At 49.6% G+C, this 27,266-nt stretch overlaps 11 protein-coding genes across 11 annotated transcripts; 5 read left to right on the top strand and 6 right to left on the bottom strand.

Moving 5' to 3' along the window:
* Window positions 1-326: 326 nt before the first annotated feature.
* On the bottom strand, window positions 327-3,494 carry N7519_004522 (putative U1 snRNP complex component Yhc1; the record flags this gene model as incomplete). Its single annotated transcript, XM_057291298.1, has 5 exons — window positions 327-817; window positions 876-998; window positions 1,073-1,174; window positions 2,242-3,207; window positions 3,263-3,494. The coding sequence occupies 5 exons, from the start codon at window positions 3,492-3,494 to the stop codon at window positions 327-329; spliced, it is 1,914 nt and encodes a 637-aa protein (XP_057152500.1).
* A 1,425-nt stretch (window positions 3,495-4,919) lies between these two features.
* Window positions 4,920-5,192, top strand: N7519_004521 (uncharacterized protein; the record flags this gene model as incomplete). Its single annotated transcript, XM_057291297.1, has 1 exon — window positions 4,920-5,192. One exon carries the CDS (start codon window positions 4,920-4,922, stop codon window positions 5,190-5,192), a length of 273 nt encoding a protein of 90 aa, XP_057152499.1.
* Window positions 5,193-5,608: 416 nt separating this feature from the next.
* Window positions 5,609-6,331, top strand: N7519_004520 (uncharacterized protein; the record flags this gene model as incomplete). Its single annotated transcript, XM_057291296.1, has 1 exon — window positions 5,609-6,331. The coding sequence occupies one exon, from the start codon at window positions 5,609-5,611 to the stop codon at window positions 6,329-6,331; it is 723 nt and encodes a 240-aa protein (XP_057152498.1).
* Window positions 6,332-9,040: 2,709 nt separating this feature from the next.
* Window positions 9,041-9,514, top strand: N7519_004519 (DUF3602 domain-containing protein; the record flags this gene model as incomplete). The annotated part of the gene is made up of 1 exon (XM_057291295.1): window positions 9,041-9,514. The coding sequence occupies one exon, from the start codon at window positions 9,041-9,043 to the stop codon at window positions 9,512-9,514; it is 474 nt and encodes a 157-aa protein (XP_057152497.1).
* Window positions 9,515-9,833: 319 nt separating this feature from the next.
* N7519_004518 (uncharacterized protein) lies at window positions 9,834-10,090 on the top strand (the record flags this gene model as incomplete). Its single annotated transcript, XM_057291294.1, has 2 exons — window positions 9,834-9,857; window positions 9,911-10,090. The coding sequence occupies 2 exons, from the start codon at window positions 9,834-9,836 to the stop codon at window positions 10,088-10,090; spliced, it is 204 nt and encodes a 67-aa protein (XP_057152496.1).
* Window positions 10,091-11,223: 1,133 nt separating this feature from the next.
* N7519_004517 (actin-related protein ArpA) lies at window positions 11,224-12,487 on the bottom strand (the record flags this gene model as incomplete). Its single annotated transcript, XM_057291293.1, has 3 exons — window positions 11,224-11,286; window positions 11,342-11,656; window positions 11,720-12,487. 3 exons carry the CDS (start codon window positions 12,485-12,487, stop codon window positions 11,224-11,226), a joined length of 1,146 nt encoding a protein of 381 aa, XP_057152495.1.
* Window positions 12,488-13,076: 589 nt separating this feature from the next.
* On the bottom strand, window positions 13,077-13,747 carry alg13 (N-acetylglucosaminyldiphosphodolichol N-acetylglucosaminyltransferase catalytic subunit ALG13; the record flags this gene model as incomplete). Its single annotated transcript, XM_057291292.1, has 3 exons — window positions 13,077-13,194; window positions 13,250-13,388; window positions 13,453-13,747. The coding sequence occupies 3 exons, from the start codon at window positions 13,745-13,747 to the stop codon at window positions 13,077-13,079; spliced, it is 552 nt and encodes a 183-aa protein (XP_057152494.1).
* Window positions 13,748-14,024: 277 nt separating this feature from the next.
* Window positions 14,025-15,238, top strand: N7519_004515 (mitochondrial 37S ribosomal protein mS35; the record flags this gene model as incomplete). The annotated part of the gene is made up of 2 exons (XM_057291291.1): window positions 14,025-14,586; window positions 14,643-15,238. 2 exons carry the CDS (start codon window positions 14,025-14,027, stop codon window positions 15,236-15,238), a joined length of 1,158 nt encoding a protein of 385 aa, XP_057152493.1.
* An 896-nt stretch (window positions 15,239-16,134) lies between these two features.
* Window positions 16,135-17,871, bottom strand: N7519_004514 (uncharacterized protein; the record flags this gene model as incomplete). Its single annotated transcript, XM_057291290.1, has 4 exons — window positions 16,135-16,933; window positions 16,959-17,253; window positions 17,311-17,380; window positions 17,437-17,871. The coding sequence occupies 4 exons, from the start codon at window positions 17,869-17,871 to the stop codon at window positions 16,135-16,137; spliced, it is 1,599 nt and encodes a 532-aa protein (XP_057152492.1).
* A 1,460-nt stretch (window positions 17,872-19,331) lies between these two features.
* N7519_004513 (uncharacterized protein) lies at window positions 19,332-21,524 on the bottom strand (the record flags this gene model as incomplete). The annotated part of the gene is made up of 3 exons (XM_057291289.1): window positions 19,332-20,399; window positions 20,450-21,246; window positions 21,323-21,524. 3 exons carry the CDS (start codon window positions 21,522-21,524, stop codon window positions 19,332-19,334), a joined length of 2,067 nt encoding a protein of 688 aa, XP_057152491.1.
* Window positions 21,525-22,232: 708 nt separating this feature from the next.
* N7519_004512 (uncharacterized protein) lies at window positions 22,233-26,982 on the bottom strand (the record flags this gene model as incomplete). Its single annotated transcript, XM_057291288.1, has 4 exons — window positions 22,233-22,693; window positions 22,828-22,860; window positions 22,916-26,591; window positions 26,659-26,982. The coding sequence occupies 4 exons, from the start codon at window positions 26,980-26,982 to the stop codon at window positions 22,233-22,235; spliced, it is 4,494 nt and encodes a 1,497-aa protein (XP_057152490.1).
* Between the last annotated feature and the right edge of the window lie 284 nt (window positions 26,983-27,266).

Here is a 27,266-nt window from a genome sequence, read left to right as displayed (position 1 = left end):
TATGAAAGCAGTTTCTGCGAAACAATGCGGATGTTGAAGTCTTTTTTCTTTTTGCAATGTATCTTTCGTAAAGAATCCAATTCCATGAACTGACAACAACCTGCCGAAATCGACCAGAACCCCAAGAGACCATCTTGTACGAAACACAACGTACGAAAAGTAAAGAGACGTAAAAAAAGAGAAACCGCTATTTTACACTAACAGTAAAGAGCAAAAAGACCCATGAGAGATGCCATGCCATGCCCACGACACCACACATCCCCACAGAAAAGAAAAGGTATCAGAAATAAACCATATACGAAGCAACCCCGAAATCGTGACTATGATCACCACCGTTGATCCATCCCACCAGGAGGCCCACCAGGAGGCCCACCTCCAGGGGGAGGAGGATACCCCTCCATGCCACGGGGTCCAGTAGGAATTGGCGACGGACCACCGGGCGCCATACCGGGCTGAGCAGGCATAGGCGGGAAGCCCGGCGCGCCTGGCGGAGGAACAGGGAAGTTCGGGAAGCCGCCCGGGGGCGGAATCGGCAGGTTTGCACCCTGAGGCATGTTGGGGAGAGGCGGGGGGAAGCCACCTGTTGGCGGGGTTCCGGCGGCGTTAGGGAAAGGCGGTGGGAAGGGGAGGCCGTGGGCTCCTGGGGCTGTTGGTTGGGGATATTGGTTAGCTTGGTATGGTCCGCGGTAGGTTGGGGATCCCTGTCTCTGGTTCTTGGGCATGGAGGTTGGGTGGGACATACGAGGGATCATGCCTGGGGCGCCGGGGGCGCCTGGTGGAGGGATGCCGAAGGGGGGAGGGGGCATGCCTGGTCGTCCTGGTTGTGTTAGCTTGGTTTTTTGGTTGGTTTTCGGAGAGCATGGGAAGTGTCATACCCGGGAATCCGAAGGGAGGCGGGAAAGCGCCCGGGGGCATCATGTTGGGGGCTTGTTGGCCCTCTGCGGCGTAGGAGGAGGTAATGGAGTCGATGACGGACTGGGCCTTTTCTTGGCCAATCTCTGTATGGATCCATATGATTAGCTATCGTTCAGCTGTTGGGTTTGACGTGTCTTGCGCCATCGGTTAGACGTACGTTGGTAGTAGTCCACCACGTTCCTCAGGTGGTTTCGACCGGAGTTATGCGCCTTGCGCACGCTCATCGAGTCGTGCGTCAGATAGACATCGCAGTAGTCGCCTATAGGTTGAAGTGAGGGGTTAGCAATATGCCGATTGGTGAGGCCGTAGTCGCATAGCATCGTGTCGCGTTATTGCCCGGAATAGGCTATGACACGGCTTGGTCTGTCTAGACCTGGATTTTGGGCAAAACCTACAGAAGAGTGCATGGGAAGTTAGCTTTCAGTTGTAAGTGTATGGACCGGAGGGCACTTATATTTGGGCATGTTGCTGTTTCTGCAGCAAGTACCTTGCTGTCGTCGCGCGAAAGAGGAAAATTCCCTTTCGGGATAGGTTTCGTTCAGGAGGCGGTGTTCGAGGCTAGTAAGGACTGTCCTGTTTTGCAATCTCTTTTTTTCAAGCCGAGTCTCGGAGGTAAGGCCTTGGTGACGCAAATACGAGAGAAATTGAAGCAGCAGGACTGGCAAGTCGTCTCGGAGCTCGATGGCGAGGGTTGAGCAGGCGGTCGGCAGTGGCAGAATAGTGTCTTATCGCATACACTTTCTACGAGTGGACTGCAAAAGACAGTATTTCTCTTGCAAAGGTGAATTCTTGTGGTGGAAATAATGACTTCAATTCCAATTTACTAGTACAACCAGTTCCTCCAATTTTACACTAGCACCTAAGCTAGAGGCGGGGCCTCCTTTCAGCCAAGAGTGTACGATATTCATTCACTCATTACTGCCTACATCTGTTGTATACATTGCACACTCTGCTACTCTGGGCATGGAAATGGATCCAAGTCTACGACCGTGTCTAAAATTAAATAGTGCCATACGCTGTCAATTTATGACACTTCTGCTTTCTACAGCCATCCGCGATGCCATACTTGCGAGACGCATCTGGGCCAGACTGATATAAAGCTTTGGAGTCAGTTATCATAAGTGAAAAAGCATTGGATTTCTGTTGAATTGATTACCCCCTGGATATGTTGAATTGATTAATCCCCTGGATCAATGTTGAATTGATTTACCCCCTGGACCAATCTCGATCAATCTTCCACGCGAGAATACTAGCTTAGAATGCTGTCCTCATGAGAGACGGTTTACATATCCCACTTGCTTGCGACAGCCGGGGACAAGACGCCACTGGCAACTCCACCTTGCTTTCTCAGATTCAAAACCTCCATACCCTCCTTATGCTCAATCTCAAACTTTCCGTTATCCTCGCTCCGAGCGAATGCCACGATCTTTTGGAGTAAGCTGGCGAACTTGCTCAAAGCCGGTTGCTGCGTATCCTCCCACTTCTTAACGTCACCCTGCACGCTCTCGACCCGAATATGCAGGAATTGACCAGCTGTATGGTGGGCAAGAATGAAGTTGGGAGCCTGGGTAAGCCACAACCGGGGCAATTCTTCCAGAAGGGTCTTCTGATTCCTTTTGCTGCGAGCTCGAGTCTTTAGGTCAAAGATTGCGCATTGCGGGATACGTCGGCCTTGCCTGGCAATGACAAGCTGCTTCGGTGCCGTTTCTGTAGTGGCTGAGGACGCATCCGAAATTGATACTTGTTCGATGGACGGCAAAGCTCCCTCACGGTCGGCGCTTTCCTCCTGGGTAACGGGTTGTCCTTCGGTTCCCTCGGTATCCGGGACCAGGTTGGGCAAAAAGCCATCAGCTTCAAAGCGCACCAGGCACTGCATGCCAGCAAACTCATACTCCATCACCCGTTGATGGGACTGGGATCCGCCCACACCTGCATTCCACGTGGTGTACGCTTCTGGGAAAGTATGCCCATACCCATTGGTGTTGGGATAAGTTTCGGTCGGGGAATTTTCCCTTCTGATGAAGAAGACCGTGTTGCCAAGTACCTCGACAAGCATCCTGAAGGGCCTATCCTGCCCAAGTACAAAACCCAGCAGGTTGCCCATTGTATTGTTGCACCCAATGATGTCCACACTGGTCACGGGGAACTCGGGTTTGTCTGTCAGGATTGCCTGTACCATTGGCTCCATGGGGTGGGCGGGATATTGCGCCGCATTTCGATCGCGGTAATATTCAGCCCTGTCTTGAGGAAGTGTAGGTTCACCGAGCAGAGGTGTCCACTTTGGTGGTTCACCTAGTAAAAATATGTCAGTCAATATACTTGCGATCCGATTATCATGAGATGTTACCTGGAACGATAATTCGGCTCTTTTCCCCACCAAGCCAGTTGTAGGAAGTCAAATATTGGCTGTTCCTGATGCGAGATACGGCATCATCTTGGTCGGGTTCCAGACTTTCAATTTCATCGTAATGAATTGTGGCAATGACATTTCCTAGTGGAGGTGCTGGCGATCTGCTTGGAGGAGCGCGTGATGCTCGTCCCCTCAACAGCCCTAGTCGTCGTCTTCCAGGCAAAGGCATGGCGTAGAGTGTAACCCGCTTGGTAGCGAGGACGCAGCACGCACGAAAGCCGAGACACTAATGCCGCAATGTATCTGTGGGTAGGCGGAAGGAAGAAGAAAAGAAAAGATTTAAGGACTGATACTTTAGTAACCACTTCGTTTGTCGTTTACGCGCATAAAGTTGCGCATTGCGTTGCGCATTGCGTTGCCGCGGTATCGATGCCTGTCGCCATATTGCATCGTGCGATTTGGCGCATTGACATATCCCTGCGCGGATGCGTTTGTTACTTCGCTGTGGATAGCCATGAGACACAGTCCTACAACAAGGCAGCGAGCCCTAATGGTTCGTATGTTTAGTGTAGCAGTGCTCTGCTTTATTGTCAAGAGGAGTCCAAACTGTGCTGGTCTTTCTATACAAAGATACTTTGAATAATTCCTTCCAAGCCTCCAAAAAGCTCATAGTTAATGCTGCATCTATGTTGGGATATCTGGAGTTTGATGAACTTGAGTACTTTGAAGCTTCGAGCATACTAAAGGATGAAACGGCATGACAATGGTCACTAAGTGTGTAGGAAGACTACTCAAACACTACCTTTACGCACGATGGATGAGGAACCGAGACGCTTGAGTGTATTCTGCTCTCCTTCCCCCTCATTGCCGCGGCATCTGGAATCTGGATCTAAAAATACAGGAGGAGAAAGACGGTTCTTGGAAGAAAGCCCTACTTACGGCAGTGTATAGTCGCCAGTGCGCCATATCGTATTTTGCTAGCATAACATTTCATGAAACTAGTATTTGTGTGTTTTATTGACTATAGAATTGAGATATTGTAGAAATTGACCCTGTAGAACTTGATATTGTAGGAATTAATCACTACTAGTAGGATTTGTAGGCAATAGTAAATTGGTGGTATGACAGTCAAAAGTTGGTATGGAAAAAATACGATATGGCGCATTGGGGACTATCCACTGCCGTACTCTACTGAGTGAGCAGGTGGAATCTTTGAGCGTCAGCATATTGTTGTTCAACAATTGCCAAAACCGACTGAGCATTATGCTGTGGGAGAAAATCCGAGAAAACTTGAATCGAAGCAAATCATTTGCCGCACCACCACAGCTGCAGCAATGTACTCTAAGGGTATTCGACATACTTCCCCGGGCATCATGCTTCAAGAAGAAGTAGGCGAGATTCTTGAGCCCCACGTGTTTACGACAATGACTCCAGAGACCAAAATTTGATATTGATAGGAGATCATCAGCAGCTCCGGCCAAAGATCAACAGCTACAGCTTGAGAATAGAGAAAGGAGACGGCTATAACCTAAACGTCTACCTTTCTGAAAGACTCATATGCCGCATTTCGGCACACGGCACTGATCAAGCACTATGTGATGTGCCCCTGAGATTTCAAGTCTTATACGCAATCTCACCTATCCTGTGCTAGAAGATGTCGAGAAGACTAAGAACCGCGCCACAAGGGCTCTGTGACAGAGTGTTATTTTTCCATCATCAAAATCCTGAAGATATCTTTGGCGGAATCTCTGACCGACGCGACGAGAACTCAAAGGGGAGCAAGAGCAATGTGTTTGAGGCAGAGGTTGTCCTCAAGAGCGTGAAGTACCTCGGTCAGCAGGGATATGGAACCGACAAGCTGGTCGTGTTGTCTCCCCATTTTGAGTCAGCTGAGTCTATTGCGACAGTCTCTAAGCAAACAGAATGACCCAGTTCTGAGATCACTGGGACTCTGTGTCTAGGGCTATCAATGGATTAAACAAAGCGGCGGATATCGATGTGCTGGCGGTTTCCAATGGGTGTCGAACGCTCAGCTTGGAATTCGTGGAGATTGGGACATTGCATTGAGAATATTGGAATGTGGTTAGCATCAGACGGATTAGGCAGATCACTGTTGAAGTCTAGGTAGTGTTTGTGTGCACTTTTCCTTGTGAGGCAACCCCCACAATCACCATTCAAGTTTGCTTTAAGTGAACTGATAGTGAGATTAGCCATATGAGTCTAAAGGAAGTGCATCGTGACAAACATTTACATCGCGGTCAACATTTGCACATCCTGTCGCTTTACCTTCGCTCTCATGCCATCCATCTGAATCAGTCCCCGAGTCAAGTCCCTCGATTCAAAATGGCGACCACCATACCCACAATGGAAATCAACAAGCTCGCCGCCGGGGTCAAGATCCTCATGCTGGGAACCGAGATCCTGATCTTCCTCAGCGCCGGCGACCTCATGGCAAGCCCGATCACCCCATCCGGAACCCCTCGAATCTCAGTGCCACTCAACGAACTCCCAGATTACCTTTCGACGAGAACCTTCGTCTTCGAAGGCCCAAAGGCCCTCGAAGCATATTTCTGCAACACTGGATCAACCCATCCAAAAGCCACCAAACTTCGACTCGTCCCCATGCATCAGTTCATAAATAACCCACTCCCAACGGTGAGCCTGGACGGATTATCCGGTGAAGGATGGACTCTTCATTCCCCCGACCAGCCGCCCGAGGTACGCGAGTTCTTCAAGGCGATGCCGTTTCCATACCCAAGCCTTGAGTGGGTTTCCATCGACCAGATTACCTACCCCGAGGGACAGGAGTTCATTACGCTTAATTCGGATTGGAGGGCAGCTTGTCGGGCTGTTCCGAAGGGGCACAAGGTGGAAGAGATCACGTTTGATCTGGCCGGATCAAAGAAGCTCAATTCAAGTTATGTCTCTCGTTTGGTGCAGCTGGTGAGCACTATTCTTGCTGTCAAGGCTGCGGGTCCATTCCGCTGCCGACTCCGTGATGATGATCCCTACCAGTACAAGGACCGTGTGACGGGTGCTTTGGCCAACAATGGGGTTTCTGGTTAGCAGGACGAGGCTCGACATGATATCCCGTATTGCGTATCTGGATTTGGCGAGGCGGGTGATATGTCTGGCTGCGAAGGGCTCAAGAACAGGGTTGGGAATTGGGAACTAGGCTGTTCTCTGGTATTGGGATGTCTTTCCAAGGGATATCTTCACATGATTGTTGGAGCCTAGTGGAAATGAACATGGAAGGACGGGAATCCGGTGACATGAATGTCGTGTCTTGGCATCATTTGAGATTCGAAATGGACCTTTTCTGAAACCATTGTGCTATCGTAGTGTTACAGTCTCAATTATCCAATGTATCACGAATCCCAAACAAGCATTTTAGGCATGTCTGTCAACCAGGTTCAGAAGTCTTGTTTTTCTGTGTTCCCTGTAAGGTGTCTAGGATTTATACAACTACAACAATGAGAGACATGGATTAGCAACCTTGGAAGACAACTGATCTCCAAGGTCCCAGTCCCAACACCATCTATGATATACATACATGTATGTACCAAACCAGCCAAGATTCCAACCCAACGAGCTGATAGCCTCCGAACCCGATATCAAACGTAACACAACCCGATCGGGTTATAGAAATATGTTGAAGGTCACATCGACCAGCACCGAGCTAGGTAAAACGGTAAATTGGCAAGATGACACGAATTACTCAATAAGAACAGCACCCAAAGCCTAAATGCCAGAACCGGTACTATCGGATAAGCAGGGAAGTGCTGGCATTCAATCCTTGAACGCCAACGTATGTCGGTAATACTACCTAGGTGCCTGGGTAGTCATGCCCGGCTATGAGCCGCCAGCCTAACCGGTTGCCGGGCCTCGACCTGGCGACAATGATAATCATGTGTCATGGTGCTGCGCTATTATCTAATGGCACATAGCGGGGTATTTTTGTTTGTACGGAGTACGGAGTAGATGGAACGAAGTACGTGTATGGATATTGGATATGTAAGACGGAGTACTCGGGGTTTGTTTAATCGCGCAGTTTGATATAGTTGTGTTTGATATGCGAGGGGGTGATAGAATGATGTGTGAAGAATCTCCAAGTCAGGTGCTAAGTCTCGTCCAATTGGGAGATCGGGATGTTTTCGACCTGACAATATCAGCCGTGTCAGTCTCAGCAGACACGTATCCTCAACACGTGAGGTCACGGCATTCCTACATCTTACCCCTATCAAGTTCGCAAACGGAAAGGCCGGACGCACAGCAAAAAAGTCGGGGAAAAGAAAATCTGGGGAAATGGGAAACGCACAGACATCCATGGATGGATGACAAGGTGATTTGTCTTTTTCGCCGCTCGGATCTCTCGGCCAGTCAGAGCACATGAGCGACCGATTTTTTTTTTCCCTTTTTGGTTTTATTTTTCAACGTCATTCAGCATCTGGGGAACATTTGGCCTGTTCTTGGACTCCTCGGCTCGAGCTGAATGACAAAGGGGTCAACCTGCCCAGGTGGACATCATTCTCGGCAGTCTAGGCATTGCCCAGGTGGTACTCCTACGGTGAGTGAATTATTGATCAAGACAGGTACCATGTGCAGCGAACTAGCCCTAGACTTGGATCTACGGGGGGCTAAGGAAGAATATCCCGCAGATTTCAGCGCGATGGGGTCATCGTACATTAGCGCGTCCTGAAATTTCAGTACAACATATTCCGTACAACATATTTTATTGATCTGATATTGTTATTCATCCCCAAATATAGTATACATATCCATGGATATACTTATACAGTTGCATTATATACCAGTTTGTACAACACGCATATCCATGGATGTAGCCATCAGTTTGACATCACTGGTACTTACCTAGGTAGGAAATTGAAAAATGTGTTGCACAAATAGCCCCTGTTCTCTGGAAATAGAAAGTGGACACGGGCCGGTGAATGGGCCGGTGAAGATGATGCAATTGCTATTGCTGGAGCAGTAAAATACCTTTTCTCTTGGTATTCTGGTATTGATAATACATCGTGAGTATTTTATTTCTATTGCCTCAAAAGACTACTACAATACTACTGCCTAACTCAAATGGTCCGAATTGCGCGACACCTGACGTGATCGAGAAATGGCCCCTGTTGCGGTGTGTGCTGACAAGGGATAATAACGTGCCCAAGTGTCAAATTGTATTGGGATCTGGACACTTGATGATCCTGAAATGCGTGGTTTTTCTACATTTCCTGGGGGTAATGGAAATCCTCATTGGTTGTGAAGGGAGTTTCTGTTACGTCTTGCCACTCACTATTGGTGGAGTAGCCCCAGTCAGATGACTTGGTTGCCCAGTGGACAATTTTGTAAAAGCGGCAAGAGTTATATCGTGTGGGGAAGAACCAAGGCCAATCATCTTCCTTAACCAGATCACAGGGGTTTTTCCAGGGCACATGCAGGTGCTGACATAGCATCCAAAATGGAAATACCTCTTGCTGGTACACCGATGACGATGGGGAGAAAAGGGATAAATTCAAAATTCCCAAAAAAATAAAATCAAAAATCAAAAAATCAAAAAGAAAACCCCACAGCACCTTGTGACTGGATGTCGTGCCTGGATCTGGAAATGACTCCAAAAAAGGTCCCAGGGACTATATAACTGGAAGTCCCCGCTGTGTTTGTTAAGACCCATAACTGCAAATTCTGCAACTGGATGGAGTTTTTATAGTCTTTACAGCATAGACTGTTTATCTATACTTCAAGATCTACTTTGAATCACATATCAACATGCCTGCATCAAATTATCGCCTTGTTGAGCCACATCCTTCAGTGCCACACGCTGGCCGTCCAGCCGTCTACACTGGCCGTGGAGGATGCGGGAATATCGTCAATCTCAAGAACACCAAGACCACCGACTCGCGCAGCGCAACCGGTCCCGCCTCTCTAGCCCGTCTCGACTCCCGCGTCCCAACAGCCTTCATCTCCGGCCGCGGCGGAGCCGGCAACGTCCACAGCAGCAGCGAGCGTGCCATCTTCAGCTTCGATGAAGAACTCGAACGTGATCTGCGCCAGGCCGCCCCCGTCTACCACGTCGGCCGTGGTGGTGCTGGCAACACCATGTACCGCGACGACTACAGCACGTCCAGTCTGAGTCGCAAGTACTCTGCCGCCAGCACGGCCACCAACTCCAGCACCGGCTCCGTGGCTGATCGTGCGCGGGATATGGCTCGTCGTGGGCTGGAGAAGGGTTGGGCAAGTTGAAGGGTACTGCCTAGATGCATATTCTTTCTACACTTCTCTTTTCTACTTCTCGTGCCCGATATCAACATCAACGACATAACGACCAAAAAAGTTTCTTGTCTTTCTCTTGACCACTTCTTTCTCATTTTTAATCATACGGGGATTTCACCGACCCCAGACCGAAACATCGACAACCCGTTGACACCAATCCGTTGAGAGTGTCTTGCCACAAGGCTCCTTCCTACCTGTCATGTTTCTCTCTGCATGTGTCGGCGAGATCCCGTCCACTCATACATCCTCCCAACATTTCTTTGTTTCGTCGAAACCTCCTCACTCAAACATGGGCAAACCGGCGTTTAATTATGTTCTTTGTGGTTAATTTGCGCCTCGAGCCAAACCACCCTGCATCAACGCCAGGTTCTGGAAACCGGGTTCTCTTCTCTACGGAGTTTCATTCAACACCAAGATCGCGCCATCGAACAACAATTGTCTGGCTGCATCATTCTCGGAGTCCGCCCTTACTTTCTCATGTCCCAACTTTTCTGTGTTTCCTTGTCTGTTTTTCAACATATTCCCCCCAATATTGCGCCACTCTGAGCTACTACTTTCTAGCCATGAGTTTAACAATGAATTGCATGCTTGGGTTTTCCCGGGCTGGATTACATGTCTTCAATATTTTCTATTACATCATTGTAGTTGTAGATTTGGTTAAGACGTGCTCGTTGTGACTGGTTCCACTCCATGGCGAATCTGGACTTGACAGATGTCGCATCCAGTTGTAGCGTTGTAGCCGCGGATAGGCGATGACAGCCGGAATATGGTATTCTGGTTGGCCCATGGATGTCAGTAGAAACAGGTATTCTTCGTTTATGCTCTGGAATATTCTACTGGCTGTGTTATAAATCATGTTCTTTGTTCTTTTGGTCCATGGATGTTCTCAAGTTCGATTTGCCATTCTATTTTCTTTGAAGTCGGTGTTTGGTGTTGGGGCTGATTTCAAGCCCATAGTTGATATGTGGCGACATGTATATTCTTGATTTTTAATCTCTATATCAAGGCCGGCATTGACAGAAACGAGATTTTTATTAAATAAAGAAATTGCCTCCGTTACCCAGTGAGCCCCATCCATCTGGTTTGGGTATGTTGGGTTCCCAACTATTCATAGATGGGGGGCGAATGGGAGAATGAACAAAACACATCTTCATGATTATTATCATTCGTTCAGAAGTAGAATGAGTAAGGTCACCTGCCATTACTAGACTCAAAGATATCTAAATAGATTACAAATGTAGGCTCACGTGATGCTGTCTATTGTGATTCAGCCAAGCTACGCAGATGGGATAGATACAATATGACAAGAACTTGTGTATGCAGGTATGTCCGAGTAAATTATGTCTAGAGTAGAACCCTCCCCAAGACGCAAAAGAGACTGTATTTGCAATAAAGTCGGAGCCAATGCCAAGACGACATGAGCTGGATAGGAAATCGGAAACTGGGGTATCAAGAGTCGGGGACGCGACTCGGATTTGTGATGTTGGTCGATCACTTCTTGGTATGCACTGCCAATTGCATAATGATCGATCCAGGTGCAAGATCTGTTTCTTGTGTTTATTCTGGGATTGGATATGGTGCCTTGGGGATCGCGTTCGACGCAGTGGATGTGATCGGTCCCAGAGTGACTCGGCAGAAGGCCACCATAATATCAAAGACTTCCGTCACAGGCGAGTCCTTTATGCGAATCGCTTGTGGATCACCTCAGGATCCTCGTGCCATTCGTCTGCACTTACCCACATCTAGAGAGTCGTTTAGTTAGCTGTAACGCATTGGCATGACGGGGATGTTGCATACCTTTCTAAACGTGCTCAGCCCGGCTAGAATGCTACCACCAATCCACGTGGTGTACTTGCGCTCAGCAGGCGCAGAAATGCGAATCTTCATGTCCTCGACTGCTAGCTTTTTGATCTCGCGCATCAACCGGTCAGGGAAGTTCTTGCACAGTGTTGAACCTCCAGAAAGCACAATATTCAGGTATAGCGATTTCCGCAGGTCGAGATCTGTGCGGGTGATGGCATCCTGCACGATCTGGTGCACACCAGGATACTCGAGGCCGATGAGCTCGGGATCGAAGAGGATTTCAGGCGCACGGTAACGTTCTTGGCCGATCTTGAGAGGTGAGTTCATTAGCATTGTTGTAATCCAGGAATGATATTCCAAGACAGTGCATACCTTGATCTTGTGACCGTCCGGAAGAGCGTAGTCCATCGCTTTAGCATCAGACTTGTGGTAGCTGTTCATCCACTCCTTCTCTTCCCGCTTCGGATCCAGCGACACGTAGCAGACCTTCTCCTTAATCATCCGCACCACTTCCTTCTCGGCGCTAGTGTGCAGCACATGTCCAGCCTTCCGCAGCAGCAACTGCATCTGTTCCGTAACATCACGACCAGCAACATCAATTCTCCGAATACTGTTGGGAATAGCGAAACCCTCGAAGACCGGCACTGCGTGGGAGACACCATCACCAGAATCCAAGACCACACCCGTGGTCCGGCCAGACGCATAGAGCGACAACACGGCCTGAATCGACATGTACAAGGCCGGAACGTTGAAAGCCTCGAACATGAGTTGGGCAGCGATATCACGGTTGGCGCGTGGGTTCAGCGGTGGCTCCGTGAGGAGGACGGGGTGTTCTTCGGGGAGGGTCTTGAGCTCGTTTTCGTAGACGTAGTGCCAAATGGATTCCATATCTTCCCAATCCGTGACAATGCCGTGTTCCAGAGGATACCTGATCTTCAATAGTCCGCGGAGTTCTTGTGCACGGGACCCGATGAACGAATCCCCTTCCAGACCACCGGCCATTACGCGCGGGTGCTTGGGACGACCGACAAACGACGGGAAATAACATGATGGAATCTCCTCTCCGGCAAATCCTGCTCGGATGGTGCCGCTGCCATTGTCGATTACAATTGGCACGTTGTGAAGAGTTGCCTCTGCCATTGCGGGGAGTGTGGTTGGGAGGTGAGGTCGGATAAGGACGAGCGCGGGTATAGACGGCCTCTCGGCCTAGAATGGGCGACTCGGAGGATCAACGGAGTGGAAGTTGAACTGAAGGCGCATATAATGTTTTCGGTGGTTGGGCGTTGATGTTCTTGTTGATTCAGGAGTGGACGCGAAGCCGCAAATCCGCAAATCGGGAATTGTCAACAAGGAGCTTGGGCCACTCTTAGTCCACGCCTGGTAAATTGAACCCGCAATAGAATTGAAATTTACAGAATTATCAGAATATATCTGACTAGTTCATTGTATAATAAGAGACATAGCTCAAATATTTATGTTAAAAGCTAATCGGTAGTGGTTCAGATGAGCGTAGAAAGGAATTGATTCTCTTCATGGTCTCAGATGATATTTTGACACTCAATTGTTGTAGACCGAACAGACTGAACTCGGACCAATTGCTTCATGGATGCCCATTATGATTCCATGAAACGTCATAACTCGTGATATAATGCAGCCCCCAAGCCCATTGTTCAGTCGACAAAAGCGGATTGGTGGGAACCAGTCCTTGTAGGACACCAGAGGGGTTCCTTTAGTCCAAAAAGCCCAACTCGTCAGACATACTTTCCGCAAGAGTTGTATTTCCAGTTCGCATAGACAATACCTCAGCCTTCTGAGTCTCTGCTCTGCTAATTGCATTGCCCACATCACTGATCACAAGTTAGCTAGACTGACAGAGTAGACAAAGGAGGATAGATCATTTACTTGACCGAACTACTAATCACGTAGTTCCCTGCCTCTAGCTCATCAGCCAGTTCCTGCTGGTGGTTATCGGCAAGATCTGGATTGGGGACCACAATCAAGGGCACACCCAGACGAAGTCCTGCCAGAACAGTTCCAGTTCCTATGAGATGGTAAGTGGATCAAGGTCTGACATATTCAATACGCGAGATAGTGATGCATCATACCAGCATGACAAATAATCAAGCCACGCTCTTGATTAAGCGCCTCTCTTTCCACGGTCATCATCATTTGCGCATCAATGCTCGGCTGGAAATCGAATCCTCCAAGGGTGAGACCGTGGTGGGGCTGGTCACTGTCGATGAAGTTTTGGAAAATTTGCTGGCCATCTTTACCGTACTGAATAAGAAGATGGGTGTAGCCACGCTTGGCTAACGTCTCGAGAAACTGCGAACTAAGTATTTGTTCAAGTAGTTTCTGAAAGGAAGCCGTGGCCCCCACAGTCACAAAGCATAGCTTCATCGTGGCGATGTTGTGTCGAAGCAGGCAGAGATATCAACCTTGGAAGGTTCTCTCACAGTCAATTATCATCCCTCACATAGGGGAATTGTAAAAAGATGCATTATCCAGATGAAAGGATAGTCCAAAGATCAAGATGCAATCATATACCATGGTGTCACGTGTAGATGATTCACGCTAGTCTGAATATGGAATAGCGTACGGCGGTGAACCTCGCAAAAGTGGAAGCGGAAAACATCGTAGTTGAGATCCTGTCCCTACCCACGCTATACCCTCGACAATGGCCTCAGCAGCTCGGTTATTGGCTCGCCCAGTCGAGAATCTGGCCCGGAGGGGCCTCATGGCCCCCCCTGCCCGGTACTTCTCCGCCTCGCCGCTTAATCGCGTTCAGGATGACCCCGTGATTCCTCCTCCGCCCAAGGAACTCAGACCGGAGGATTTCCCCCCAATGCCTGAGTATTCAGTCGATCTCCTGACCAAGGAGCAGCGGTCAATGTATGATATGATGTCTCCCGAGGAGCGCGCGGCATTCGACGAAGAGAACACCCGCATGGTTGCCGAATTCAACGACCCCAGGAAGCGCGCTGCGGCCTTTGAGGAACTCGAGCAGAGCATTTTGAAGATTGATAAAGAGGAGGATCTCCGATTCGAAGAGATCCGCCCCCGCCGGCCTGGGTTCTGGGCTGAAGACGAGCCCGACGAGTTGGTGAACATACTCGAGGATGGAGACGAGGAAATCAATGACGACGAAATCACCTCCATGGCACACGCAGAGATGGAATTGCACCGTGAAATGAGAGAGTATGCCCGCATTACAGCATGGGACATGCCAATGCTGAGCAGTAAGATCAATTGCTCACTAGGACTATACTTTCCATCTACTGACATTGAACTATAGAGCTCGCCAAACCATTCACCCTGCCACCCCAAACCCACATCCTCCGCTTCCGCTACACTACCTACATGGGTGAACAGCACCCGGCCGAGCCCAAGGTCGTTGTGGAACTCGCATCCCAAGATCTGACCCCCAAGTATCTCACTGAAGCCCAGCGCCAAACATTCCTCAAGCTGGCCGGTACGCGCTACAACCCGCAGACCGATATTATCCGCATGTCGAGTGAGAAGTTCGGCTCACGTGCCCAGAACAAGCGCTACCTGGCAGATGTCGTCAACTCCATGATCAAGGAGGCCAAGGAAGGTGACTCCTTCGCCGACATCCCGCTCGACCTCCGCCACCACAAGCAAAAGACCAGACTGCAATTCCCCGAATCCTGGAACATGACCGAGGCCCGTCGGAATCAGCTGGCCGCGCGGCGCAAGGAGCGTCTAGCAGCCGAGGAGACGCGAGCTGCCCTTGTGGACGGTAATTCAATTGTCTCCGATGCTATCAAGGCTCTGCCTTCGCTCAACCCTGCTCTCCAGGCCAAGGCTGCTGACGAGAGGGAGCGCGTTGCTGTCAAGGTTGGCGCTCGGAAAAAGGTCGCCCGCCGGTAATAGATGTTCGTCAACTGTATATTGGGTGTGTTTGAGAAGCTGTTGTCAGACATTTGCGAGGCGCGGGCGCATATTTCAGGATTTTTGGCATCTTTTCTTTCGAATGTACTATAGTCATTTTATTCCATGCATTGGCGGCTCGCTGTTACTCCATTCCTTGTAGTGTGCTCTCGACTTAGCACTGTGAAGTATGCTATTTTCTAGAGAGCTCTATTTCAACACTCCCTAGTACGTAGATGCTACTGGAGAATTGGAAACGTAGTATAAAAAGAAGAAAAACAACGCATCAGATTTGTGATAGATATCTGCCAAGACAGGGAGTCGGTCAGCAGAGCCGACTGCAACCTCGTCATCAGCCAACTTCCGACTCATCTATACTCGAACCAACAAGGATGTCCTGTCCATGACAGATAGGACAAGGCCTTGCTGCAGTTCCAGAATCGAAAATAAAAAAATCACAAACGAAATAACAACTCCATATGGGCACAGATTATTGCCATCCCCACGCCAATCAACGGGCAACAATTTCCCAATCCGACGCAAGAAAAACAAAAAATAAAGCAAAAAAAATAACGCAAAAATAAAGAAACAAAAAAAAAAAAAATTTAAACGCATCGCAAGAAAAGAAAAATGTCCATGACAGCCACGCCATCCGTCACTCCTGATGATTGTCGTCTTGTCTGGGCCACTTTTCGTGCTTGGGTATAGTCTCTGTGTATGATATCGCATAATTTTACCTGGTAGGTTGACATCGAAGGGAAAACCACGACGATGCACCAGATCTCATAAGTGCACGAAAAAGGATGGAATCGATCAACGAGCAGTACCATGCAGGTAGTCATGTTGACCACCGCAGGTCAAGCCCGCCTGAGTGAAAGTGTCTTGAAACGATCCGATTAGTTACCGTGTTGATTGTTTGAGTACGGTCCAAACATGTGCGCAATGTTCTCAGCAGGTGGCGATGTGCGCTTGAGAATAGGACCTCCAATGGGACCCCAAGTGACACGGGTGTCGGCCGAGTTCAGGGGCACGTTGTCGGTGATCTGAAGATCTCCGATCCGGGGAGTGGAAGGTCCATAATTCATCTGGACTGTAGCATGGGAGCCGCTGGACTCTGACTCCTTGCGAGAAGGCATATCAACACGAGTGAATGCACCGAAGTTCGAATCGTAGGTTACAGCGGGTTCCTTTGGGAGCATGACACCGCCATCAGAAGAAGGGTTCGAACTGTGTTGATACACGTGGCGTGGCTGGACACGGTGATGGGCTTCAACCGGCTTGTTCGAGGCGTCTTCAAACATATCTTCATTACACTCGGTCAGCTCATTGAGCTTCCAGTACGAATTTCGGTGGTGGGAGTTACCGTCATCCAGAAGAGATCGATGCGCAGCCATGGGAGCGGAAACATGACCGGTAGCCGAGACGGTGATTGGAACCGAGGCCGGAACAGTGGCCGGGGTAGTCGGGGTGCAGACTTGGTTGCCGCCAAATCCATGAGATCCATATTCGTAGGTGGCTGGGGCGGATTCCATGCCAGGGGACCACTCGCCGCTCCGCTCGCTGTCACGCTCGCTGCTAATGCCATGACGAACAGCACCCATGTTTCGGTTACGACCACCGCGGTGGGTACCCTTCCAGTTATTGCCATGATGTCCATTCGGGGCCCCGTTGCGTCCACCTCGATGCTGATTGTAGCTGCCAAAGCCGTTGTGACCTCCACGGTTCGCCGGTCCGCGAGGAGGGGTCTTGTCGAATTGGGGGAGGGGACTTGTCCAGCTTCGAGTTGGCATGGATAGTGGGCGTTTTGCTGGCGCAGCTCTCGTTGATAGGCGAAGCTGGGGATGGCAGGGCCCGCATGGGCGGCTGATCCGCAATGGCAAGCTGCGGACGGTTTCGGTCCGGGTGCAAGAGACTCTTGACGCCGTACTTCTCGCGGAACCAGCGAGGAATATCGCGGAGACCAAGTTTCTCGATCAAGTGCTTCTCATCGGGCATTTCATGCTTGTAGAGGCAACCTATGCAACACAGCGTCAGTCAATACTTCATAGGTCTCAGCCATTCAGTCAACTTACCTTGCTGAGAATAGTCGCATTCGCCATGACGAATCCAGTACGAACAGTACTCTTTCTTCGAACTCGGGGCCTGTGTTGAAAGGGTTAGAAACTTGAACTATGCCATGCCAGGAGACTCGGCCATACATGCTTATTGCCCTGGTGACCCTTGGCATAAAAGCTTGGCGCTGTTGGAGACAGTCCATTGGTAGGAGTGCCTTGACCGGCAAGCCCGTTAGAGCCCTCGACTCCCTGGAAGAGGATGGCCTTCGCGGATGCCCGCATGTGATCAGGAACATTTTTGTTCGTGAGGATCTGCACCAGCAGGCTGTGCATATCCGGAACAGCTTCCTTCTTATCACCCTCATGCTCAGAGGACTCGGTAACCCCGTCGACAGACCAAGGTTCAGGACGTTGGGCAGCCAGACCACAGCTAGTCATACCCTGGGTCTCTCCAGCATTGAGGGTGCGAGAGACACCACGGATGGTGACGTTAGTGGGTAGCTCATCGACAGCTACCAGTGGGGTCAAGGTCCCATCAGGGCGGGTACAGAAAAATTGAGGCCGACCAGGAGTCGCCATCTTGACAAAAAGCAAAACTTGATCAAGATAAAAATGAGAGATGGAATGGATAAGATTGTGCAATAAGAATGTGATACAGAAAGAAGCAAGAGAGATGAAGAAAAGAAGTGGGAAGAGGACGTTTGTGGGAGAAGAGGGTTATGGGAGGTGACAAGCGACAGAAGGGGCAGGTGACAGGTGACAGGTGACAGGGGACAGCCCTAGAGGTGACAGCTCTGGAGGTGACAGCCCTGGGGACAAACAAGACAACAACAAATTGGGATGAAGATGAGATGAGAAACTGAAGTTCAGGGAAACACAATCTCATATATTGGAGAGCCTTTGAGATCATGAAGCTTGACCGTGCTAATTTTCTACATATCAAAGAGGTATACGAATTTAATTCATACAATGAACTTGACCATCTTGGATATATTAGATACACTGGATACACAATGGGGGTCTATCTATCTTTAAGCTCACAATACGGTCCCCATGGAGACAAAGACACCGGAAATGAGTGTACGGTGTTGCAGATGATATGGATTCATCGTTTCTCTGCATATCAAAGAGCAGAAAATCCAAAAAGTTGTAGGAATAAACTACACAAAGGCACGAATAAGCTGTGTACCATTCGGAGTCCAATGCTTTTGGCTTGGGAATGCATCATGAACGTGTGCCTTGGCATGGTTGAGCGGCTGCCTGCAGGACATGCTTAGTCCAATTCTAAATTTGACCTTCTATTATGCTTCTACGTATTTGCCTTTCATGTGCTTATATCAATGCTATGCATGTTTAAGGCTATCCAATAGTCAATGTCCCTTGTCCTGTGTCCACAGGTAGAGGATATAACAATAAGGATGTACTAATATAAAGTCTGAGGCTTACTCTGCCTGTCTCTTAGTCTATTGCTGGTAGTGAGTAATCTTGTCTCCTAAGGATACCTCTTCGACCTGGTGCGACTCCTACCCATGTCAACTGTATTACCTCTAGATAGAGACATCTTTCTTTTGATGTCCTAGGAGTAACTACCAGCCATTTTCTTTCTAAGGAGGACTTGCATTGCTTGCTTGAAAATAGGACAAAGTGCGACTGCCACCACAACCCATCCAGCCTGGAAATAGCCCAAACAGACGAACATTATCAGAGCCCAAATGAAAACAAAGACAAAAGCTCGGCCATAGACAAAAGAAAAAAAGAGAAAGAAAAAGGGAAGCATAACAAATATGTCACCTAGTACTGTTCTCCTTTCCTGTTGTGTCGGATGTCGTTGATAGCTGACAATGCGGCTCAGGTCAAGACCCCGTGACTTAGCTTGACCTAACTCGACCGCTCAAGTCAACATCGGCTGCAGAATACAACCTGCCAAATAGAGACACCTTCCATAGACACAAAAGCAAATGGAATGACAAATTTTCTGAACTGTGATCCTGCCAAGGCTATCATGGCCACCTTGGCCCATCGTATATGCCACGCTCATCCTAGGAATTCGACAGCGAGGCCTCTTGCTTGGGCCGGTCCTCTTGCTTGGGCCGGTCCTCTTGCTTGGGCCGGTCCTCTTGCTTGAGCCGGTCCTCTTGCTTGAGCCGGTCCTCTTGCTTGGGCCGGTCCTCTTGCTTGAGCCGGTCCTCTTGCTTGGGCCGGTCCTCTTGCTTGAGCCGGTCCTCTTGCTTGAACCGGTCCTCCTGCTTGAACTGGTCCTCCTTCTTGAGTCGAGGGCCTGGTTTCTGTATTGGCTGATTTTCTTTCATTTTAGGCCCCCTTTCTTGTTTTCCCGCCTTGATTTTGTCTGCCTTCTTCCGATAGTATTTTCGACCGTACGACTTCACTTTGTCTGCGTTCTCCAACTGCCATTTTCGTATTTTCGCCAGGGCTTTGTCTGCGTTCTTCCGATAGTATTCTCGTTTTTCCGCCTTGATTTTGTTTGCGTTATTCCAATAGTATTCTCGTTTTTCCGCCTTGATTTTGTTTGCGTTCTTTCGATAGTATTCTTGTTTTCCTGCCTTGATTTTGTCTGTGTTCTTCCGCCGCCATTCTTGTATTCCCGCCTTGGTTTTGTCTACGTTCTTCCGACAGTATTCTTGTTTTCTCACCCTGATTTTGTCTGCGTTCTTCTGCCTGTATTCTTGATAATACAACTTGACTTTGTCTCCGTTCTTCCGCCGGTATTCTCGTTGTTGTGACTTGAGTTTGTCGGCGTTCTTCCGCCGATATTCTAGATTTCTCGACCTGATTTTGTCTGCGTTCTTCAACCGCCATTCTTGTCTTCGCGACCTGACTTTGTCTGCGTTCTTCCGCTGATATTCTCGATTTTTCGAGTTGATTTTTTCTGCGTTCTTCCGATAGTATTCTCGCCCGTACGACTTCCTTCTGTCTGCATTCTGCAAGTCCGATGCACTAGGTCTGGCGGATGGTCGATGAACTTCTCCAGAAACATGCTGGTATGCATCGTAGAACCTCTTCTTTTCTTCGGTGGCCTCACCCACCATTAAGGCGTTGTCCACCTCATGCTTCAGCTGTAACAGGTCTCTTGTCAGATTAGATGGGAGCTAGCACCAAGTTAGCTGGGCTGTGGTTATTGAGGCTAGTATATGCTTACTATCTCGCATCTAGAATGCTTCAGCAAACACTGGCCACAGCGGGAAGAAGTCCTATGCGTAGTTTGGCAATCAACTAGCCTTTCGCCGGACTCCAGTTGCTTTTCCCATTGCTTGAAGCATACGAGGCAGAGCTGGCCTTGTGGTTTTGTGTCCGCAGACTCAGGGGAGCTCGGAGTACGTGTCTCTTTCAAAAGACGCTGGGAATCAAACTGGGTGAGACTGCACTTGGAGTCAGAGTGGTCAAAACTGGCTGTCGGCTCATTTGGGTCGATCTTGGGGGCCAGTGGCATCTCCGTATCCTCGTAAGATGGTTCTTGCTTGGTACTAGCAGCGGCATTCCGTTCAGGATCAGGCTTCTCATCCTTGATCGATAGCTCTGCTGGTTCGATTGTAGGGGCCAATGGCATATCAGAGTCCTCACAGGATGGTTTCTGGTCGACAACAGTAGCTGCCTTCTGGTCTTCAGGAATAGCTGCCAAATCAGGATCAGGTTCCTCAACTTTGATCAATAGCTCCGTTGGATTGATTGTAGGGGCCAGCGGCATCTCAGTATCCTCGCAAGATGGATCTCCTTTGACACCAATAGCTGCCTTCTGATCTTCAAGATCAGCTGCCAAATCAGGGTCAGGCTTCTCAACCTTGGTGGGTGGCTCAGTTGGATTGATTTTGGGGGCCAAGGGCATGTCGATATCCTCGGAGGATGGTTTCTGGTCGACTCTAGTAGCTGTCTTCTGGTCTTCTAGACCAGTTGCAAAATCAAGGTCAGGCTTGTCAACCTTGATGAACGACTCTTTTGCTACATCATCGATATAGCTGTTAATGTGGCCACTTTTCATAGGGGTAATAGCTCTTCTACAGTTTTGCAGACTAACCTTGTTCATCATCATCATCTGGCATCTTGACTGAAGCATCTGCAGTTCGAGGCTGAAGGATGCTTTTCGAGATGCCAGACTCCTCGGAGTCCTGTGTGGTCTTGGGCATCACCTGCGGTGTAGCAGTGGGATCTTGCTTCATCTCTGCGAACACGTGCCCAAGGCGGTGCATTCGCTGATGATGTTCTTTGGGTGGATCCATGTAACCTGGGTTGATGAAGTTGTGTGAATGATGAAGGGAATGGGGATAGGTGGAGAAGTGAAGAAGAAGGATGCCCGTATGCGCATCTTTGTTTCTTTAAATATTGGTTTGTTGCTAGCCATGTCACCACTAACAATCCTCTTGGATTGCATAGTGAGGTTCTTGTGGCTGGAGGATTGTGTAGCAGTGTCTTCCACGGCAGACGTTTGTCTGACTTGGGTTGCTTTCTGGTGTAATACCTGCATCTTGGATACTACATAATACTACATACATGCATGATCGCAAAGTGTTTGCTCAACAAGCCCATAGAAAATGAACCTGAAGAACTAAAAGCTATGTATACCCCCTAGATCCCACTACTCTCCTGGTATCTCATCACATTGTCTGTATCAAGATGATAGTTGCAATATCGTAATCATACAACTTCGCGTAGATTCTCTCTATCAAAACAAAGCTGGGTATCTTTCGCTCGCAATGCACAGAACGCCTCCCTTTTTGCCCTTTTTACTTTTTCTTGAAGACGAAAGACTGAACTCCCCCCCATGCAATGTACGCAGACAAAAAAGAAAAAAGAGAAAAAGAAAAAAAGAAAAAGAAAAAGAAAAACGAAAGAAACACAAAGAGAGGAGCCGGTGCTCATCTCTGACGATGATCACTTTGAAAAGATCCCCCTACTGGGGCCACAGCAGCAGAAATTCGAGGTGAGTCTTAAGACTCGGCGGACTCTGTCAGATCAATGAAAGTGGCATGGCTCACCCCGCCAACCGAGGCGCCAACTGAGGGTGAGGTGAGCCGAATCTGAGGCTCCGCCTGGGCGGAATGCAAAGCCTTCTTCCGCTTATCCTGAGCGGTTCGCGCAACCGATCTGAGAATACCCTGGAGGTATCTCTTCGCTTCCAAAACGAGGGCGGGGTCCTCCACGCTCTTCTCCAGCGCTTCCAAAATTCGGGCAACCTGCAGCTGTGACTGCAGGTGGGGCCAGGCCCGCCGGCCTCCCCAGTGCGCCAAACCGCACAGGCCACAAAACTCGACGCCGGCGAGACGGAGTGGACAACGCCCAGGGACGTGCCGTTGTTGGCAGGCCACACAAGACGGGAAACCATCTTGGGCACCATCAGTGCCCATTGAGACCACTGGGGGCGGGGAGTCAACGCGGCGGAACGCGCGGGCTGTAGCGAAAATTATGTATGTTAACCAAAAATGTGCTGTTAGACGCACGCAATAAGGAACGATAGGGTAGAACTTAAAACCAAAAAGAAAAAGCAGTAACTAGGATGTGAATGGAAACTCAATTAGTTCTTACCTCCCTGCTCTACATCCACAGTAGTAGGGCCAGCTGTGGCACCAGCAGCGGCGGGCTGCTCACCCCCCCATCTCCCGCTCTGTCTCACCCCCATCGTAGGCAGTGCCCATTGACACCACTCCAGCCTCGGCCTCCGAGTCAGTCTCCTCACCATCATCTGGCTCTTGGAACTCATAGTCGTTGTCGGCGGCGGCCTTTCGTATCTTGCTAGGTCCAGGCCTGACAGGACTAGGAATCTCGTCGTCGTCTAGTCCTTCAATGATGGTGTTTCCATAGCGGGGCGCACCGCGCTTTCTCTTACCACGCCCAAGACCTTCAGCTTGTCGGTTAGCCTCTTCGAGCGCTTCACGCTCGCGCTCCTGCAGAATCTTCTCCCACGCCGTGACATCCACAGGCGTGTCTTCGACTTCCTCGACTTCTTCAAGGCTACCTCGGTCCTTCTGCCACACGCGGGCGAAATTAAACAGCGCCTGCTCATTCTGGTTCGAACTTCCCTCGCTGGTCACTTGCTCGGCCTGTTCAGCCTGGCTACGGTCCAACAGCTTGTCAATAGAGTGGAAATCGTAAGTGATGTCAGCCGAGTCGTCATCGTTGAACAGTGCCTGGGCACCATGTTTGAGGATCGATTCCAGATCTTCTTCATCTTGATCGGCCTCGATGCGATCGATAAGTACGTGGTCAAGAGCCATCTTCGATTTACCTTTCTGCATTATTTTTTCCTCCACTGACGCGCGCACTACCAGGTGGAACACAAGGACTGTATTCTTCTGCCCGATTCGATGGGCACGCGATAGAGCCTGCATGTCCTGTTTCGGATTGAAATCCGGATCCATGATGATGACCGTATCGGCAGTGGCGAGGTTGATTCCAACACCACCCGACCGTGTTGAAAGCAAGAAGGCGAAGAACGGGGAATCCGGCGCGTTGAACTCATCGATGCTCTTCTGTTTCTCTCGTGAGGACATGCTTCCATCCAGGCGACGGTACTTGAGCTCCAATCCAGCGAGGAAATCTTCAACAATGTCGAGATTCTCTAAAAACTGACTGAAGATGAGGACGCGGTGTCCGCGTGCTCGAAGTCGCGGTAGCATCAAGTTCAACAACCGCAGTTTTCCGGATGCTTCGACCAAACGACGATGGGAAAGCTGGGGATCGATGGTTTGCTCTTCAATGTCGCGGTTGTAAATGTACGGGTGGCAGAGACACTTCCGCAGCTGCATGAGGATATTGTTCAGGTTATGTCGCTCTGCTTTCTTCAACGCCCCAGTTTGCTTCTTGCAAATAGCCTTGATAAGCTGCGGGTTCTTTTTAAGGATTGATTTGTACAGCTTCTTCTGCACAACGGACATCGAAATCGGAATGATGATCTGCACCATCGGGGGAAGGAACGGCAGAACCTCTGCCTTAGTTCGACGCAGTAGGCATGGCCGAATCATATCGTGGAGCTCGCGAATGGCATCCTTGTCGAGCGTTCCCGCATATTGGGCCTCCAACTTCTCAGCATTGTAAGTCGGATCAATGAACTGGACGAGGTTGAACAACTCTCTGATGTTGTTCTGCAGAGGTGTGCCAGTGAGCAGCAGCTTGAAACCGAATTTCATGCGACGAAGGCGCTCATATAGCTGGGTCTTGTCATTCTTGAGGCGCTGACCTTCATCAACCACCAAGCCGGCCCAATTGATGCTGGCCAAGACTCGCTTAGCCCCGTCATCACACATACTCTCGTACGAGGCAATGACCACATGGCAACACAAAGTGCCATTCTCGTGGAACATCTCGTAGTCCCGGGTCATCTCGCGAGCAAAGGCGCTGCCATAATAAGTGACAACCCGGACCTCCGGGGACCAGCTTTTGATCTCGCGGCGCCAGTTTGGCACAGTCGCATTCGGCACAACAACCAAGAATGGGAAACACTCGAGTTTCTCAATCAACGCCGAGAACAGGGTGAGGACCTGGATTGTCTTCCCGAGGCCCATATCGTCAGCAAGAATAGCGTTCTTTTGCTTAAAGAACATGTAAAGCAGCCAGTTCACGCCATCCAGCTGGTACTCCATGAGCTCACCGCCGGTCACCAGCTCAGGCTGGGCGTCCAGCATAAGGCTCTCGGCGAACTCCTTTTCGCGGACCACTTGGAGATGGCTTTGAAGATCTTTCGGCCTCAAGGGGTGAATATCCTCTCGGAGCACCCTGTCGACAAGAGCAATCTGGAAATCCTCCCAACGAGCTGTGTCGGTCTGACTTGGGGGATCTTCCCAGACTGAATCTTCGTAGGGCAACCCTTTGTACTTGACGTACGCCCGCTTAACCATCTCGGGGTTGGCTCGATCCTCTTTGGATTCGGGCTCGACGTGATATTCGACATCAAAGATAATGTCCACTCGCAGATTGTCTTCGGGAACAGCCTCCACTGTTGTCATAATGGGCTTGGTGGATCTGTCTGACTTGAGGAACGCCTTCATCTGGCTGGCGGGAGCCTTGGACGAGACCCAGTCTCCAGTCAACCAGGTGACATGGAAGTAAGACATACCGTGCCACTTGATGAGATACTCTTTGTCAATCTCCGGGATCATTTCAACCAACTGCGGGACGACTTCAACTTCGAAATTCTTTGGTCTCCAAGCCACAATCACGTGGATGGGATTGGACCCAGGAGGAGATTCAGAGCATTCATTGCATTGCCAGTCATCAGGATTAATGTCGGCACGGTCCTTTCCTTCCATGTTTGGTAGATGCTGAATGTGGAAGGCTCGCTTGCAGCTATGATTGCCACCAAGGCATCTGATGAGGACATTGTCAACATTGTTGACACAGGCCATATCCACGTGGGTAATTGGGTCGACGCCGTCATTAGCTTCCCGCAATTGCTGCTCAATCTGGGAAGAAAGAGTCTCTCGCAAAGGCTGCGACATGGGACCTTCCTCCCTGCACACGGCACAGTGGCCCAAATGAGGCTTCATATCGTGCTCTTGATGCTTAATCCCCAAACACCGACTGCATTGAAGAATGAAATCCCCATCGTCAACCTTGGTGGCCAAATGCTTTCGGCTGCTTCGATCGCCAAGACACACTTGATGGTACGACACAGTACAGCCTTGACAGAAAATCAAAGGCCCTTTTTCGAGGTCATGGTCTTCATAGCCGCATTGGGCACATGATTGGGAGTGGCACAGTCTGAACTCATTGTCGTCTGGCAGTTCACGGAACTGCTCCTTTGCGCCAGAGAACTTTTGCTGCTTAGGCTCTTCAGCTTCGGCCTCAGAATATTCGTCGTCTTCAAGTCGCTCTTTCATGTTGCGTCGACGGGTCTGTCGTAGGCGGGAGGATGTTCGCTTGACCTTGCCTGTATCGGAGGCAGAAGACTCCTCGGACCATTCGCGAGCACGTCGTTTGCCCTTCTGAACACCTCTTCTCAAGTGGCGGCGTCTGGTTGGAGGATCATCTTCATCCTCATCACTGGACTCATCTGAGTCTTCGATCTGTATGCTGCTGCTATCTCCATCGTCGCTTTGGTGGTCATCATTATCTTCATCCTCACTGCGGAAGAAATGATCGTACCGGATGGATGGGCCACGACGTTGGCGTCTTCGTGCGATTCCCCAATCCATGTCTGAATCATAGTCTGCAGGACCATCTACACCCGAGTAGATGAGATGTGAAGCGGGTCTGTGGTCCATTGCGAGAGGATCAGGACTCTGTGAGTCACGGTTGAATTCACGCAAAGCCTCCCGTCCGTTCTTGAGGCTTTTCAATTTATTGAGGGTCATCTAGTGAAAGTCACGGTCAGTTGAATGGAGCTTGAGATTGATTGACTGATTGATAGTGTTCACTTACTGTCTGACGTTCACCACTCTTGAGTCTCACAATGAGTTTGGGCTCATCCATATCAACTGCAAGAATGCGATGAACTTCGAAGTGACCAGGCAAATACTCATAGTCCTCAGGGTTGTTAACCACTGGGACAATGATCTCAAAAGACTTTGTTGGTTCTTCTGAGTTACCAGTAACCTGTTGCACTGGCTGGAGGGCAGTTTCGGAGCCCTGAGGTGCCATGACTGAGGTCTGGCGAGAGGAAGCGCTCTGGAATTGCGCTAACAACTGCGCAGCCATCGCATCAGGGTCATCAGAGGTCAGAGAATAGTCTCTGGATTGAGACATGGTGATTTTCCGATCAGACGAAGAATCAGAAGAGAAGGTTGGATCTGTAGGAACCGCGCATGCGGATCCTACAAATGAGTATTGGAAAAGACAAGGCAAATTCACTTGAGCAGTGAAGTGGGTATGGAAATGAAGGTATGATTGAGGATTCCAATGGACAACCAAGCAGGCTTTGAGTTCACTGGATGCTCAAAAGAAAGATGGGGATGGAGAGATGAAGGGATGAAAAGAGAATGGATGAGTGAATGAGATCAAGAGCGAGGGAAAAAGGAAAGTCGAAGTCG

Source organism: Penicillium mononematosum, assembly GCF_028829835.1.
Source record: "Penicillium mononematosum strain IBT 11891 chromosome Unknown utg000002l:1.0-8112719.0:1.0-8118358.0, whole genome shotgun sequence".
NCBI lineage: Eukaryota > Fungi > Ascomycota > Eurotiomycetes > Eurotiales > Aspergillaceae > Penicillium > Penicillium mononematosum.
The sequence above is the reverse complement of the archived record's forward strand: the minus strand, read 5'-3'. Positions and strand labels throughout refer to the sequence as shown.